At 48.8% G+C, this 14,388-nt stretch overlaps 5 protein-coding genes across 7 annotated transcripts; all 5 read left to right on the top strand.

Annotated features, from left to right (window-relative positions):
• The first annotated feature begins 226 nt into the window (after window positions 1–226).
• Window positions 227–1,236, top strand: H257_01678 (hypothetical protein). The gene has a single exon (XM_009824995.1). It carries the CDS (start codon window positions 612–614, stop codon window positions 1,059–1,061), a length of 450 nt encoding a protein of 149 aa, XP_009823297.1. The 5' UTR covers window positions 227–611; the 3' UTR covers window positions 1,062–1,236.
• Window positions 1,237–4,686: 3,450 nt separating this feature from the next.
• Window positions 4,687–6,088, top strand: H257_01677 (hypothetical protein). Its single transcript, XM_009824994.1, has one exon. It carries the CDS (start codon window positions 4,951–4,953, stop codon window positions 5,332–5,334), a length of 384 nt encoding a protein of 127 aa, XP_009823296.1. The 5' UTR covers window positions 4,687–4,950; the 3' UTR covers window positions 5,335–6,088.
• Window positions 6,089–6,242: 154 nt separating this feature from the next.
• H257_01676 (hypothetical protein) lies at window positions 6,243–7,809 on the top strand. Its single transcript, XM_009824993.1, has 3 exons — window positions 6,243–6,298; window positions 6,353–6,481; window positions 6,539–7,809. Exons 1-3 carry the CDS (start codon window positions 6,250–6,252, stop codon window positions 7,705–7,707), a joined length of 1,347 nt encoding a protein of 448 aa, XP_009823295.1. The 5' UTR covers window positions 6,243–6,249; the 3' UTR covers window positions 7,708–7,809.
• Window positions 7,810–8,360: 551 nt separating this feature from the next.
• Window positions 8,361–11,603, top strand: H257_01675 (hypothetical protein). Of its 3 annotated transcripts, XM_009824990.1 has the most exons (12): window positions 8,361–8,570; window positions 8,631–8,898; window positions 8,983–9,207; window positions 9,261–9,722; window positions 9,792–9,899; window positions 9,945–10,088; window positions 10,154–10,413; window positions 10,467–10,660; window positions 10,718–10,819; window positions 10,872–11,140; window positions 11,205–11,342; window positions 11,395–11,603. In XM_009824990.1, the coding sequence occupies exons 1-12, from the start codon at window positions 8,410–8,412 to the stop codon at window positions 11,524–11,526; spliced, it is 2,463 nt and encodes an 820-aa protein (XP_009823292.1). In that variant the 5' UTR covers window positions 8,361–8,409; the 3' UTR covers window positions 11,527–11,603. The 3 variants fall into 3 exon arrangements, with proteins under 3 accessions (XP_009823292.1, XP_009823294.1, XP_009823293.1); XM_009824992.1 differs by having other exon boundaries at window positions 11,205–11,603; XM_009824991.1 differs by having other exon boundaries at window positions 10,872–11,342.
• Window positions 11,604–13,830: 2,227 nt separating this feature from the next.
• Window positions 13,831–14,166, top strand: H257_01674 (hypothetical protein; the record flags this gene model as incomplete). The annotated part of the gene is made up of 3 exons (XM_009824989.1): window positions 13,831–13,870; window positions 13,933–14,013; window positions 14,075–14,166. 3 exons carry the CDS (start codon window positions 13,831–13,833, stop codon window positions 14,164–14,166), a joined length of 213 nt encoding a protein of 70 aa, XP_009823291.1.
• Window positions 14,167–14,388: the final 222 nt, after the last annotated feature.

Genomic DNA, 14,388 nt, shown 5'->3' with positions numbered 1-14,388 from the left:
ACAGAGTCGCTCAATAAAATTACAAATTAGTCGATTCGTACGCATAATCGTACATCTTGTGAAATAATATACTTGAACAATTATCGATATTTTGCATTTGCAAACAATTACTAGTACAGTATATGATCGAGGTCGTCGAATATCGGGAAATCTATTGGCTGAGGCGCCATTTTAGACAGTCGCAAAAAATAGGTACTATCTATCGGAAGCCTGCGTCATATATATACATCAATACACCACTCCATGGTTACAAATCAAAATTATGAAGGGACTTGGACCCGGTACTACTAGTACTGTCGAGCGACGAACGATACCCAAGTTCAGACGAGTTGCTCGCGTGGCTTCCGTACGAGCCTGCTTCGTCGAAATCGTCTGCGGCAGCGTGCCACGCCGATCGTTGACTGGCCAAGGGACTCTTTCTCTGCAATGACAACATGAACGCATCGAATGCAGTGTGGTTTTGCATCGTCGAGAGCTCGGACAAGTCAGCGGTCGGTGAGTCGGGGAGATGGGACCGTGACGAAAGGGTGGACTGCTCGTGGAACCTCAAGCTCGTTGAGCCCGACCTGGACGTCGCGTGGGGCACAAAGACACCTTGAGGTGCCATACGCATGTCATCTTCGTCGATGCTGGCGAGTCCGTGCTGGCGGCGGCGTCGCCGTTGCACAAACACAAACGCGACCATGCCACACACCACGACCGCCGCGAGAACTGAGCCCAGCGTGGTAAACAAGGACGAATTCGACGACGGCGATGCACTGAAAGTAACGATGGATTCAGGAGCTGTCGACGGGGACGCAGGGGAAAGTTGCACGCTGGTTGGGGGTGCAGTGTCGAATTTGCCGTTTTCACGTGGACCTAATGGGGTCAAGGTCAGCACAGGAGTAGCAGGAACGGTTTTAATCCCGATCGAACCCCCCGTCGAAAGACCTTCATTAGGGGTCGACCCGGACGTGGGGGAAGCTCGCACGGAACTTGGGGTTACGATGGGGATGCTGTTCGATGACGAAGCAGGCGGCGGGGATGTTGGTGGTTCTTCCGACGGAACCTCCGTTGGTTGATCCTCCGACGAGGGTGGCGTAGGTGTGTCGGGTTGGGACGTTGACGAAGCTGGGCGAGGACTCGTTGAAGGAGATGGGGATGGGGTCGATTCTGAAGGACTTGGTGGAGCTACTGGAGGCTCCGTCACGGGAACCACGGGCGACGAAGGCGGCGGCAGCGATGGTGGTGGTGTCTGAGGTGGCGCGGGAGGCTCCGTAGAAGGAGAAGCAGGCGGCGTCACCGGTGCGTCAGTTGGGGACAAAGGAGGATTGGTCGGGAGGACGGGGCCAGAAGTGATAGGAGGATCTGGGGAAGGTGTTGACGAATTCGTTCCATTCACAAGACGCTGTCCATCAACACTAGCAGTCGACAGCACCACGAAGCAACATGTTACAATTGTCGAGCATTTGACCAGCCTCATGACCTGACTTGTCGTCGTTCACCTGATAAGGCCTGTCAAAAAATGCAGCTTCGCAGCATACAATGACGTTCATAGTGTGCGATGACCAGACATTGTTGCTACTTCACGCGGCATATGATTCTTACGACGTTTCTTCATGCAACCCCTGATGGTTGCAAATGATGATCCGAGTAAATTCGTGGCGAATTGTACTATTTGGGCCAATCACACGGGTATCCAAAATTATTATAGCCAATTAGATTGGATAATTGAACTGATGGATCGCTTGGCTTGATTTCGACAGCATTTTGGAGCGAAAGCTTGCCAGGTATACATACACCTCGGTGAGAATACAAAAGATGATTGCCAATACCTATAAGCAAATATAGCTTGTTTGTTCTCGAGTAGAGCTAAGTTAGCTGTCTGTACCTTGGTACGTGTACATACATGAATCACCCACCTACTGTCGGTACCTATAGAAAATGCCCCACATTACCCATACGATTGCGGCCACCTATCGCTGCTCGAGGTGGTGCAACGTGTTTCGCACAGCGTTGTGAATGATACTGTACAATTCCCTCATTGTGAATGGTTGGCAACAAAAAACAATATGCATATAATCAGATGTGGTGTGCACTCAGGTACAGTACACGTCCTCCATAATGTTACAGTACTAAGAATTCTGCAATCAAACATGATGTATCGGCGGTTCATCATGTTTGATTGCAGTATTCTAATCGCAACTGTTAATGTAAGTTTTCGATCCATTCATTGTAACTGAATTTTGTATGTAAAAAGGTGTCGTGTGGTGGGCAGTGTAGGTGATTTGTTTTACAGTAAACTAACCCTGAAAAACGTTCAATAAATCTGGATACCGTTCAAATGTAATAACCTCTAGTTAGATGAGGCATAGGTTTTGTACTCTGACCATCTCAACTCTTGAAGTGGTGGCCGGTAAAAGCCGACGAAAGTTGCACTGATGTATATACCTACTATCGGAGTACAGTACTACGTATACCGAAGTAGTAGTCCGCATTTGATTGGACATAAATTGCAATATTCTTATCCGGATCCAGAGAATCAAATGCCATATGTCACCTTCAATATACCGGTATCGGTACCTACGTGTCGGGATGTGACAAATTACCTCATGGTTAATTGATTAATTGAGTTTGGATTATCATTTTTAAGACATTCCTCCGCGAGGGCCGACACTAGAACCACATGTTATGGAACCGTATGGAACCGCTGCCTCATGGTTAATTGAGTTTGGATTATCATTTTTTAAAGACATTCCTCCGCGAGGGTGGACACAAGAACCACATGTTGTGAAACTGCTTCGCCAATTGTAACGCGCCTGCGCGTTGTGTAATCATCGATTTTTACTTCGCTCAACTCTTCATACAGTGATTGGATAATTCACATGTCAATAAATCCATGGTCATCGCGAAACACTATTGACGATCGTCCTTCGCAATGCAGGCTTCATGATACGAGTACAATTATGCGACGATGGAATAGTCAAGTACTATGTTAGTATTTCAGATATCAATGCTGACTGAATGCATCCATGCCGTCACCCGACCTTGCCCGCTTGCAAGGCATCAGCTATCGTCGGACGACTTCAACTTGCCTCTGCATGGAGTAATGCAACGCCATACTAGTAGTACATACTGGTACGTCAAGTTCCTCAAAGGTAAGCATTCATTCCACGTTATATTAACGTTACTCCTGAAGGAGAATTTATGCATTTGCGTGCACTTGAATGGATAGAGAACAGAGGAAAATATGGACCACTGTCAACAACTTGAGACCCGTAAATACTTCAATAACGTTACTTGCTTCATAACAGAGATAAACTCACGGGTCTTCTGTGTTTCTTGCCCACACAAGAATTTCCAAAAAGTCTTGATTGGCAAACGCGTCCAGCTCGACTGTCAATCACTTTGACACTGCCAAAATGGTCACTCCTTCCTACGAAGTACTACTTACTACGTTCAACGTAGTACCGTACAACTTGCGTACTGCTACATACATAATGCTAACGTTATCGATGTCATTACCACTAGGAAGCCTCATGTTCGCCATTGATATGTGACCTGTACGATTATATAGAATTGGTCAATTGGAATCCCACAATTTGTGATTTTCTTGAGATCTCATTGGATATGAAAATCGTAGGGCCAGCTCCCTACAATTTCGTCACAAATGAAAAGCGAAATTTTATGTTTGCTAAAATTTCGTATATAACTTGGAAAAAAATTGAGGTGGAGGTTTTCAAAATGGCGAAATCGTAGGGGTGTGCGCGCCCACGATTGTATACAAAAGTCAAGTTCTGGTAATTCTACGGAATTCGTACGGAATTCAAAATGGCGAAATCGTAGGGGTGTGCGCGCCCACGATTGTATACAAAAGTCAAGTTCTGGTAATTCTACGGAATTCGTAGGCCAGAACTTGACTTTTGTATACAATCGTGGGCGCGCACACCCCTACGATTTCGCCATTTTGAATTCCGTACGAATTCCGTAGAATTACCAGAACTTGACTTTTGTATACAATCGTGGGCGCGCACACCCCTACGATTTCGCCATTTTGAAATCCTCCACCTCAATTTTTTTCCAAGTTATATACGAAATTGTAGCAAACATAAAATTTCGCTTTTCATTTGTGACGAAATCGTAGGGAGCTGGCCCTACGATTTTCATATCCAATGAGATCTCAAGAAAATCACAAATTGCTGGACTCCAATTGACCAATCCTCCTCTATTTTACAGGTCACATACGTTGGAGTCGTCCGACGATAACTGATGCCCCACAAGCGGACAGGGTCGTGCTTAAAGTCAACATTGATGTCGAAAATATTACCGTAACGTTAGTACTACATGACTATGGTATTCCCTCGTCGCATAATTGTACTAATAGTACTCGTATCATCATGCAGCCTGCATTTGATTGTCAATAGTGTTTCGCGATGAACACGGATTTGTGATTGAATTATCCAATCATTGTACAGGTGTGTTTTCATTGGTTAAATATGAAATCGTAGGCAATCTCCCTACGAATTCCATAAATAACTGAAGTCAATACTGTAGATTCGTTTTGCCCGAACGCACGATAACCCTGAACCAAATTTTTGAAATATTAATTGGGCAAAACTTGGATGTGATCCAGACCCACCATTAGCCAATTAGCGACAAGAAATTTCATACTAACGTTATCCAATCTAATGTCATTAGATTGGGTATGGTCCTAGAAATTCGTACCGAATCTACAATAAAATCGTCGAATGTCCCCCCCGCGACAAACCCCTTCATTACCAGCTTAAGCCTTGTCGAATTCCCTCCTCAATAATACCTGGCTATTCAGGGGGCTTAAAAAACGCTTGGACGTCCGGTTTGTCCAAGAGAGACGCCAAGAGCCTCTCGGCGTGGATTCGAGGGCCATCGGCACCCAGCTGGGCCAGCAAATACAGCTCGGGGCTCAATCCTGCCTCAAGCAAGTGATGGCGCATGCCTTCGTTCTGGACCAAGTGGTCAACGCACGAAATGGCCTGGATCTTGTGGATATCGCTCTCGTCGCCGTTGCCAAGCGTCGTGACGACGGCTTTGCAAAAGCTGCCACAAACACATTGGACATCGTCGTTGTCAGTGTTTTTGCCCAATTCCATCACTATGGCGGTGACCAATTCGCGCTCGGTGAGAGTGCCTTGGCAGGCCAGCTTGGCGAGGCCGTTGATACCAGTGCGCAGCGACGGTGATTTGACGACAAGCAAGTCTTTGAACCTCTCCAGGCCAGCCTCGATCAACGCACCAGACTTACGCCGGAACCAACTGGATCGACGGGGGCTGGATGGGGGCGACATCGAAGACAGCTCGTGCGAAATGGTGAGGTAAGTGGAGGCCCGTGTGAGAGTAGTCGCACCATTGGAAAGGGTCGGTTTGGGCACCGGTTGCTCCATAAGAGACATGAGGGGGTCGTGGTAAGCAGGGACAAGGGCAATGAAGCTAAAGCAGTCCAATGCATACGTGACTTCGAGAGACGTTCCGTGCCACAACGACCGCATGAGCTGCAAGAGGAGGTCTTTGGTAACTTCGACCATTTCCGATTTGACTGGATGGGTGTCGGGGAGAGGCAACACATGAGTGAACGCGAGTAGTATGTGCAGCGCGTTCCGTTGTTCCAAAGGAGACCCTTTCACACGCGCCGCGGACACCAATTTGTCGGCAATGTCGATTTGATGATGGTCCAGAAACAAACTGAACAAGAGACGCACAGACAAGCTGGTTTCCGAGAGCGTTGGGTCGCGACAGGCTTGGCGAAGCAGTGGAGGGACTCCGCTGAATGTAATGAACAGCTCCATGGATACTTTGTCGTTGCTCGCTGCATGGAGTACGTCTATCGTGGCATTTGCTTCGTCCACCGTCCCGCTCAAGAGATGACGAATGTGACCCTGCATGACCTCCGAAGTCAACGAAACTGGTGGCGCCACCGGTGGTACTGCTGGCTCGGCTTTTGTGATTTCCTCTCGTGGTAGTGAGCGTGGAAATGGCCGGTCAGCGGTGGAGGGGGCACTGGCTCTCGTCGTCCGCTTCTGGGACGCGACCGAGGACCGAGGTTGTCGGATCATCGTTAGATTGGTGTTGGATGGTTTAACAGTGTAAAAATGTGAAACCGAAACGGCACAGGCAACAGCTTCCATTCGATTGGTAGATATACGTTCAATCCACGACTCTGGATTGGTTGAATGTTGAAGAATACGCAAGGAATATTTTTGTCCAATCCACGAAGCACAAAACAAAAACTCAAAAATGACCACGACGGCAAGGACGGCGGGAGGCGGTGATGGCAAATCCAAAGGTATCGTAACATGGTCCTAAGGCATGGAGTAGCTCTTATGCGTGTATGTTGTAGTCTGTGCAGTGTGTGCTTACGATGCCACCACTGTGAATTGCCACGAGTGCAGCCTCGTCTACTGTACCAGCTGCTTTGATCGGCTCCACCTCCACATTCCCGCCGTACAACATCACCAAAAAGCTATGGGTAGGCACTTACCGGTATACTTGGGTCCAGTCTAGATAACCTGAATCGTTGGTTCAGTTGAGATAGCCACAGACGAGACAACGATGTCGCTTCAAACTCCCACCACTGTACAGCCGCATGCTTCCGCATCAACGCCACTCGCAAACGAACCGAACCATAGCCTCCGGGCACCGTTTTTCAAGCCACACCCATTGCACATCCCCCCACCAGCGGCGACAACTCCGGATCGTGGGTGGAATGGCGACGTGGCCGACGAAGACCACCCTCGAAAGAAACTGCGCGGCCTTCACGACTCGACCGCTCCAAGTTTCCTACCCCTGCAAAACTCTGGTGGGTCCGCTCGAACTCGCAACTTACCCCCTCCGACTGCTTCTTCGTCTTCAACATCGTCGTCGCCGTCGTCGTCCACGTATGCATTCAAGAAGTCCCCGACAAGCCAAGGAATCCAGCCACCGCCGTCTGTGACGCCGTCGATCCCACCAAGCTTAAGCACGTTTAGACCCATCCAACCATCCCCGACTTCAACTATGGCCCCGCCACCACCCGTGGCCCACCTCCATCAATCTCCTTCCCAGCAATCGCCCACGACGTTTCTCACCCCTTCAAATGTCCCGTCCTCCTCTGCTCCTGCCACGTACAGTCCCGTGGACGACGACGGGAGCAATGCGTTGGAAGATCTGTTCTTTGACCGGTTTAATGGCGTCAACGAGCAAGTAGATACGCTGGAGACGCAGCTGGCGGACTTTGTGAGGATGTTGTCGATGTCGTCGGCGGCAGGAGCTGCGGCCAGTCGCATCCAGGTCACGCGGCAGAACCTCCAAGTCATGTACGATGAACGAGAGCAAGCGCTAGCCAAAGTCGTGGTGCATTCTCCATTGCTACTTCAACGCACGTCTGCCCTGCTCGCGGCAAATCTCCAAAACATGCCCGAGTTGTGGGCCCGGGCGTACCAAAAGCTAAAGCTCATGGCCACGCACTTGAAATCAGCGCAAGACAACTTGGTGACGCTGCAGTTCCACGTCACTGAACTAGAATCGTTAGACAAGTCGCCCAGCGACAAGCTGTGCACATTGCAACAGACGATTCAGAACACGCACCAGTACGTCGCCAACCTTCGTCGAAACCGGCAGGACGAGTGCGTCGCGCTCGTGTCGTTCTCAGCACCGCTGCGCGTTCGTGTGGCCGACGAGCTCAACGAACAGCGACGCAAAGGATTGTTGAGCTAGTACAACGAGTTTGTCGTACATTGTTTGGGGGGTGTTGTCGCGAGTTGTGGAATTATGCATCAGTCTAAAGCATCGAGAATTCGGGCATGACATTGGGCCACCTTTGTATTCAATATCAGTGGATGTTGAGTGCAACGTGGTGATGTATTATAATAGTTGGTAGGCAATGAGGTGAAACTTCAGATTACTACGTAGAGTAAGTACTAGTACTATGTTGACAACCACAAGGGCGTAGTAGAATATAGTAACTAACGGTATTAATACACGGTACTTCAAGTGTACATATATGTAGGCTGCGTGTAAATTTACGATACAGGACACCACATGTCTGAGAAGGTTTTGACTTACCCAAAGGTGCCCAGAGGCACCAGTGATGTTGACGGCTCGACCCTTTCTAACTTTGGTTTGAAGAATTGGACATTGCCATAACGTTAGGTAGAGATACTACCATGTGAATCCTTGTATGAATGATTAGGGTTGCTTGTCGGTGGAGCTGTGCACACACTGTGGCGGCCTCAACAACGCAACGTCAGTACTGTACTGCGAACGCTAGGCAGCACTTGGAATAGAAATGCATGAACCTATCGTCAATATTCCTTTGTCGGTTTCGCTCAAGCTCCACTTGAATGAAAACTCGCGTCAGTTACTGACGACCGTTACAAGGGTGTGGCTACTGGGCAGGCAGACACTGCGGCCGCAAGCATGTCGAACAACACAAGTCCGGTCACTGGTGTACCAGTGGCGCCCCTGACTTCGGTGGGGGGTGGGGTGGCATCGGCAAATGCTTCCAACAAACTCAATCGGGAGCTGCTTCGATGGCTACAGAGCCTAGACTTGGCCTATTCGGTCAAAAACATCAAACGGTAAGCTCACCCCGTTGGTATGTTGAATCAACGCCGTAATGGCGATGTGTGTGTGAGTAGAGACTTTTCGAACGGGTTCCTCATTGCAGAGATCCTGTCTCGGTACTACGACAAGGACATTTCTATGCACTCGTTCGACAACGGCATCGGACTCAAAGTGAAAAAGGACAACTGGGACCAATTGCTCAAATTCATGCAAAAGATCCCGGACTTTGACCCGGTCGGCGGCAAATCGTCCGCCGACGGCGTCATGCACTGCGAAAACGGCGCCGCCGTCACATACCTCGGAAAACTGTACCAATGCTTGACCAAGCGCGAGCTCCAAACGGTACAGTGAACGTGTCGCCGAAACCTAGCTATAATTCTTTTGTAATCGTCCACTTGCTAACTACAAACCCGTGGAATATGGTAGGTGCAGCCTCGGCCGGTCGAAGAAGACATCCCGCCGTATGCAAAACCCACGGGGTCGACCCTCATTCGGGAAAAGATGCGGGGTCCAGACTTTGCCGAAACGAGCGACGAACTCCAAATTGGTCAAAAGGCCCGGACTGTCAACGCTCGGCACGAGGAGACGCTGCAGCTGGAGCGGCTCACGGACGGCGGAGGCCCAACGTCGTCGTCCGAGCCCGCCAAGATGGTACCTGAACAAATCCCCCCTCATGTGGTGGATTTCTGACGACATGGCGGCAGGTGCGGCCTCGAAAGCAAAAGCTCGTGGGGGAAGAGTCGCCCGTATGTACACACGCCGTGGTGAAAGAGGTGCAGATCAAGACGATTGACGACAAGAACTTCAACTTGGCCCAACTGCGCGCGATGCGGGAAGCCAATGCGTCCATGCTGCCATCATCCGGGCAGGCCGAGTTTGGCTACGGTGTGGACCAGCTGGATTTGGACGGCATTCCTGACAAGGCAGGCAGCGTCAAGCGCAGGGTCAGTGATTTACTCAACGAGTACATCTCGCGCAAATTGACGGGCACGGCCGTGTTGAGCCAAATGGATGGCCGAAAGGACCGGTTCGAAGGATTCTTGGACGCGTTGTGGACGGGCGGAATCATCAACGACCACGACGCTGCGGGGGTGCTAGAGCAGGTGGTCGACCCTGGTGGCGTCCTCACAGGGGCTTTGATGGAATCCCCAAAAGACTTTGCCAAGGTATATCCTTGGTCCTGAGTCATGACAAAAGGTTCCTGACACCAAATCATGTGGGGGCGATGTGGCTAGTTTGCAGGGTTGTTGCATCCATGCTTGAATGACCAAGCCGATGACAACCCGATTTTCCTCGCCACGGTCAAGCTGTACACGACGTTGGGCAGTCAAGCCGTGAAACGGGTCCGCATAGTTTAACCATGTCGCAACTCCTCATGGAGTGAGTAGGATGCCAACGCAGCTGCATTGCTATTGTCAGACTACGCCTTGCCCCGGCTTGCTGCCTTTCTAACGGCATGGCCATCGAAGCGACATGCACTGTTGCGGATTGTGTATTCGTTTTCCGCGCCAAAGGTGGTGGCCCACATTCAAGTACAAAACCATCCGAAAATCACTAGAGTGGCGGTTTGGAATCTCGAACATAAGTGGTGTGTTAGGTGATCAAACGCCTGCGGGAGGCCCTGCCTGTCATGGAAGTGTTCATTGACTGCATCAGCCTTCTCCTGGGTCTCGAAACCGAACTCGACGATACTCTCGCCGACTTGTACTATTACTACTGCTGTATGGGCTTGGACTTGCCGAACGAAAAGCTTCGCGCTGCGTGCTTGTCAATGCTGCCCCGGTTTTTAGCTTGGCAACCGGCGCTGACCGTCGACTTGGTCCTGCGGGTCTCCGCCTTTAGCACGTGTCATGCATGGTATACCATGATTCTCGAGCTGAATTCTGGCTTGAACGGCGCTGTGCAAATAGGTGGGAAGTGAAGGCCCAATTGATCATCGTGGCGTCGGCAGTGCTCACGCATCTGGCGACCCAGCCCCCGTGCGACCAACTCGATTATGCTCTAACCATCTTGCAGCGCGAAGTGACCCCCCACGTTCCTGTGAGCCTGCGACGTCTTGGCATTGCACACATGGGCAAATTGTTGTGGCACTTTCAAGAACTCGGTACATATGTTGTCGTCTGCGATCACGTTATTATGAATAGAGTGTTTTCGTGACTAGTTCCAACATATGTCGATGTCCTTCGAAGTCTACCGTTGCATGTGCTCCAAGAAGCGGTGAGCATCCCAAACGAAGAATTTGTCGGCACGTTGCCACTACAAGGTGCGTCGTCGGTGATAGTGTTGAATGCAGAAAGTAATGATTTCGGCAACAGGAGGATCTGGAGCGTTGTATCATTTGCCCGTGGTGCGAACTGTGTGGGACTCGTCGGCCATTGCCAAGCAAGTTTACTTGGACTGCAACGACGCGTCGACTGACGAAGATGCCCACCACCGCCATCATCCGCAAAGCATGACCATCTTGCAAGTGTGCTTTGACCAAATAGCGCGCGAACAAGCCCCCGAGCATGTGAACGAACTATTTGCGTGGACGCAGTCGATGATCGTCGCTGGCCTCGACCACGACCATTCGTGCGAGTTGGGGGTACGTACCTTGTGTTATACAGAGCTAAAGAGGGATACATTAGACGTGTTTTACATCGTTATAGGTGGCTATTCTGTCCACCGTCGCCTTCTACTCGTCGCCATCGATCAACGTCCTGGACAACCCTGCCATGGACCACGCGTTGGCTCGACTCTGTGCAAACGATCGCGAGGCATCCCATAGAGTGGACATCGTGGCCCAGGTACGACGACAAGAGTACGGGCCTGGCTTAGCGTTAACAACACTTTGAGTAGTTTTTGCATCAGTTACACGTCAGTAACCACGCAAGCGCAGTCAAGGCCACCCTCGCGAAGTTGAAGGGCAGTGTCCGCAGTTTCAAGGACTCGGGATTCGCCATAGCTGTACAAGACCTATTGGAAGGATAAGCATAAATTGTACCAGTAGTATACGTACAATAGGCTCTTGATCATATTACAAATGTAATACTACCATACTTTACGACTCAATGTTGAGTGTGGTACTCCGTTGCGCATAGACAGTTTCTGTTCCGACGGTTTTAACTTTGATTGGCAATTCGAATGCGTTGTGGGGAGTAGGTGTTTTCGCGATTTGTATGCGTTTTCAATCGAGTAAAACCGAATCGGACGAAATGGAGCCTGAGTGGCCGAATTCAATTACTTTTTAAGGTATTTTGTTACAAAAGTAGTATTTAAGCAGTGATTTAACGCGACACTGTTTGTTAACAATAGGATGATAATTGGTCAAAACAAGTAAACACTCCTAATTGTATCCTAAAGTTAGTGATACATCTGACACCTTGATCGACTCGACGTTGATGGACTCAGCATACTCAGTAAGCTGCCACGCTGGAGAAGGGGTCGATGGTTTCCGCCGCAGTGTGGGAGTCCCGGTATTACAAGATAACATGCTTCTGCTCGTACGTGTACCTCGAGTATTTGTACTCTTTGGGCTTGCGCCGCGTGGGTCGAGGCATGTCGTCAGATTTTCTGTGGTTGGGTGTGGTGTTTCAGATTTCAAAACCCTTCGTTCAAATTGTCATTTTCAAATATCGCGCCACTACGTGGATATAATATATAAAAGGGTATGCATATCTGGAGGGATCACCAATGGAGCAAATCAAAATTTTAGAGGTTGCCAATCGGTGTACCACACACTCAACATTGAGTCGTAAAATACGGTAGTATTAACTGTAAGTATTGTGCTTTGCACTTGTTGTGCTTTGCACTTGTTGTGGCGTCGGTTTTACGTGGCTAACAATGTAAAAGAGTGGTACTTCTGCTGTAACTGTAAGGGTGCGTCTGGTAACCGCTAATTCACTGGGGTTTTAAAAATACCAAATAACTCTGAGCAATAAACACATGTGATGCTGAAGTGACCAAAACACCTTGGCTATTAATTACATCGCGTAGTACACGCTACCAGCATGTTCTATGCGATGGAACAAGAAGATGGCGTGGTTTTCTACGATGTGGCACCATACGTACATCGCTGTACGGTAGAACTCCGGCACTTGTCCTCGCTGTGTGACATTTGGAATATCAAAAGTTGTTTATGGTGACCAGTGAATTGTGCAATTTGGTCCCGAGAATAGTAGATATAACTTCGATTTGCACTTTCCAAATGTGCAAAAGCGAGGGAGTTGCATAAATGACCTCCCTATAATTACATTCTGTAACGAAACGTGATCCTAAATCACGGTACGGATTATCTAAAACACTGGGGTCGATGTAACAAACACCCAGGTTTACGGTGTGAATAGCCAAAACGAGTGAAAAGCACAATAGTACTTACTAATTTCATCCCATGTCATCCCAATGTCATCCACGCTTTAATTCAATAATTATATTAACCATAATTTACAAGGTTGGTATTAATATTAAATGTTGTTCCGTAAGTCTTGTTACACCTTTTTGCTTAAGTTGGACGAATGCCCGATGTATTTGGCCGTGCGCACCCTATATATTTGGTGGTGGCATCATGACGAACTCGAGAAAATTTAGGTGCGTCTATAATTTCTGGACACACTGTACATCGGGCATTCGTCCAACTTAGCTGCAAAAAGGTGTACTAGTAGCAAAAAACGCAAATATAACATTCTTTGTAAGTAAATACCTCGATGAATATAGCTCGTTGCGACCATTATGATATGTCATTATGTAGAGATAATGCTTATGAACACGCGAATTGAGTTTCGGACTGGTCGGTTTACATTGGTGGTTTTGAAAGTGGCTGTCTCAAATATAACATCCAAGTTGATCAGCTTTGTTACCGTGCGTTCGGGCAAAACGAATGTATTGGTTAGGGGGAGTTCAAAGTTGCTTTCAGAAATAGCATGAGCCAATCAAAATCGATTTACCTATTTTTTTTCACGATTTAGAAAAAGACATCAAGGACCTCTTTTTCTATTTTTGGTATAGTGAGTTGTATTGTGATTGGAATTCGTAGGAACCAATTTCGGCGAAATGTGTTTTGTCCAATGAAAATGTTTTGTTCGTTTGATTGATTCAATTCGTGAAACCAGACCACACGTGCCATTCCAATTTCCACGCTGACCTTGACAAGCGCACGGCGGCACAGCGTGTCTAACCCGATCGGGCTCTGTACTATGCACATGCAATATATGTGTGTTGTACTCAGGTAATGTACCCATCTGTGCCTATGTGATCTTTCTGACTCTCATGAATCTGTTTATGAGTATGTGTCTGCCGATGCTGGAAGACTCCGAGTGCGGTCCCATCTGCCCACAAGGTACGAACAACACATCCAACTGACACCATGTTCTAACATCACTGTTTAAACGCTCTCACTAGGTCTCTGCAGCTCGCTTGTTTCGTTTGCGGTAGGGCCGAGGGTCTGCGGTTGGCTCCATTTGCCGGACAAGTCTGGCGGCCGTTGACACACGTAGTTGTCCGTCCCGTCGAGAACGATTTTTTGACGTGGTTGTTCGAATAGGGTCCAAAAGGCCATTGGCGACGACAAACGATGCTGCCAGCTCCAGCGCACTGGCCGAAGGGCATGGAGGTGAGCCTTGCTTGGCCATGTAGAACTTAGACATTCGATCCATAATGAATTTCCATTCGTAATACTCTTTGCGTTCGGATATCAGCGACAAATCACGAGTTGATATTTTTCGGAACGGTATGATCTTCTGTGCAGGATTGCCACGCCACCATAAACTCCATGCAGTAGCCAAATCGACACTCGGAAATTTGAAACCTTCCGGAAGCATGTGCAACATGCCTCCCCATAAAAACACAGAGCTGTCC

This window comes from Aphanomyces astaci, assembly GCF_000520075.1.
Source record: "Aphanomyces astaci strain APO3 unplaced genomic scaffold supercont1.3, whole genome shotgun sequence".
Classification (NCBI taxonomy): domain Eukaryota; phylum Oomycota; class Saprolegniomycetes; order Saprolegniales; family Verrucalvaceae; genus Aphanomyces; species Aphanomyces astaci.
This window is presented reverse-complemented; position numbering and strand designations above follow the sequence as displayed.

What these genes read in the sequence shown, in the direction of transcription:
- H257_01678 (XM_009824995.1), top strand. Translation starts at nt 612, where the DNA reads ATGTCATCTTCGTCGATGCTGGCGAGTCCGTGCTGGCGGCGGCGTCGC.
- H257_01677 (XM_009824994.1), top strand. Translation starts at nt 4,951, where the DNA reads ATGCCTTCGTTCTGGACCAAGTGGTCAACGCACGAAATGGCCTGGATC.
- H257_01676 (XM_009824993.1), top strand. Translation starts at nt 6,250, where the DNA reads ATGACCACGACGGCAAGGACGGCGGGAGGCGGTGATGGCAAATCCAAA. An exon ending in CGGTGATGGCAAATCCAAAG is followed by an intron (nt 6,299 to 6,352) that starts GTATCGTAACAT and finishes TGTATGTTGTAG; the next exon opens with TCTGTGCAGTGTGTGCTTAC. An exon ending in ACATCACCAAAAAGCTATGG is followed by an intron (nt 6,482 to 6,538) that starts GTAGGCACTTAC and finishes TCGTTGGTTCAG; the next exon opens with TTGAGATAGCCACAGACGAG.
- H257_01675 (XM_009824990.1), top strand. Translation starts at nt 8,410, where the DNA reads ATGTCGAACAACACAAGTCCGGTCACTGGTGTACCAGTGGCGCCCCTG. An exon ending in CGTCCGAGCCCGCCAAGATG is followed by an intron (nt 9,208 to 9,260) that starts GTACCTGAACAA and finishes ACATGGCGGCAG; the next exon opens with GTGCGGCCTCGAAAGCAAAA. An exon ending in TTTAGCACGTGTCATGCATG is followed by an intron (nt 10,414 to 10,466) that starts GTATACCATGAT and finishes CTGTGCAAATAG; the next exon opens with GTGGGAAGTGAAGGCCCAAT.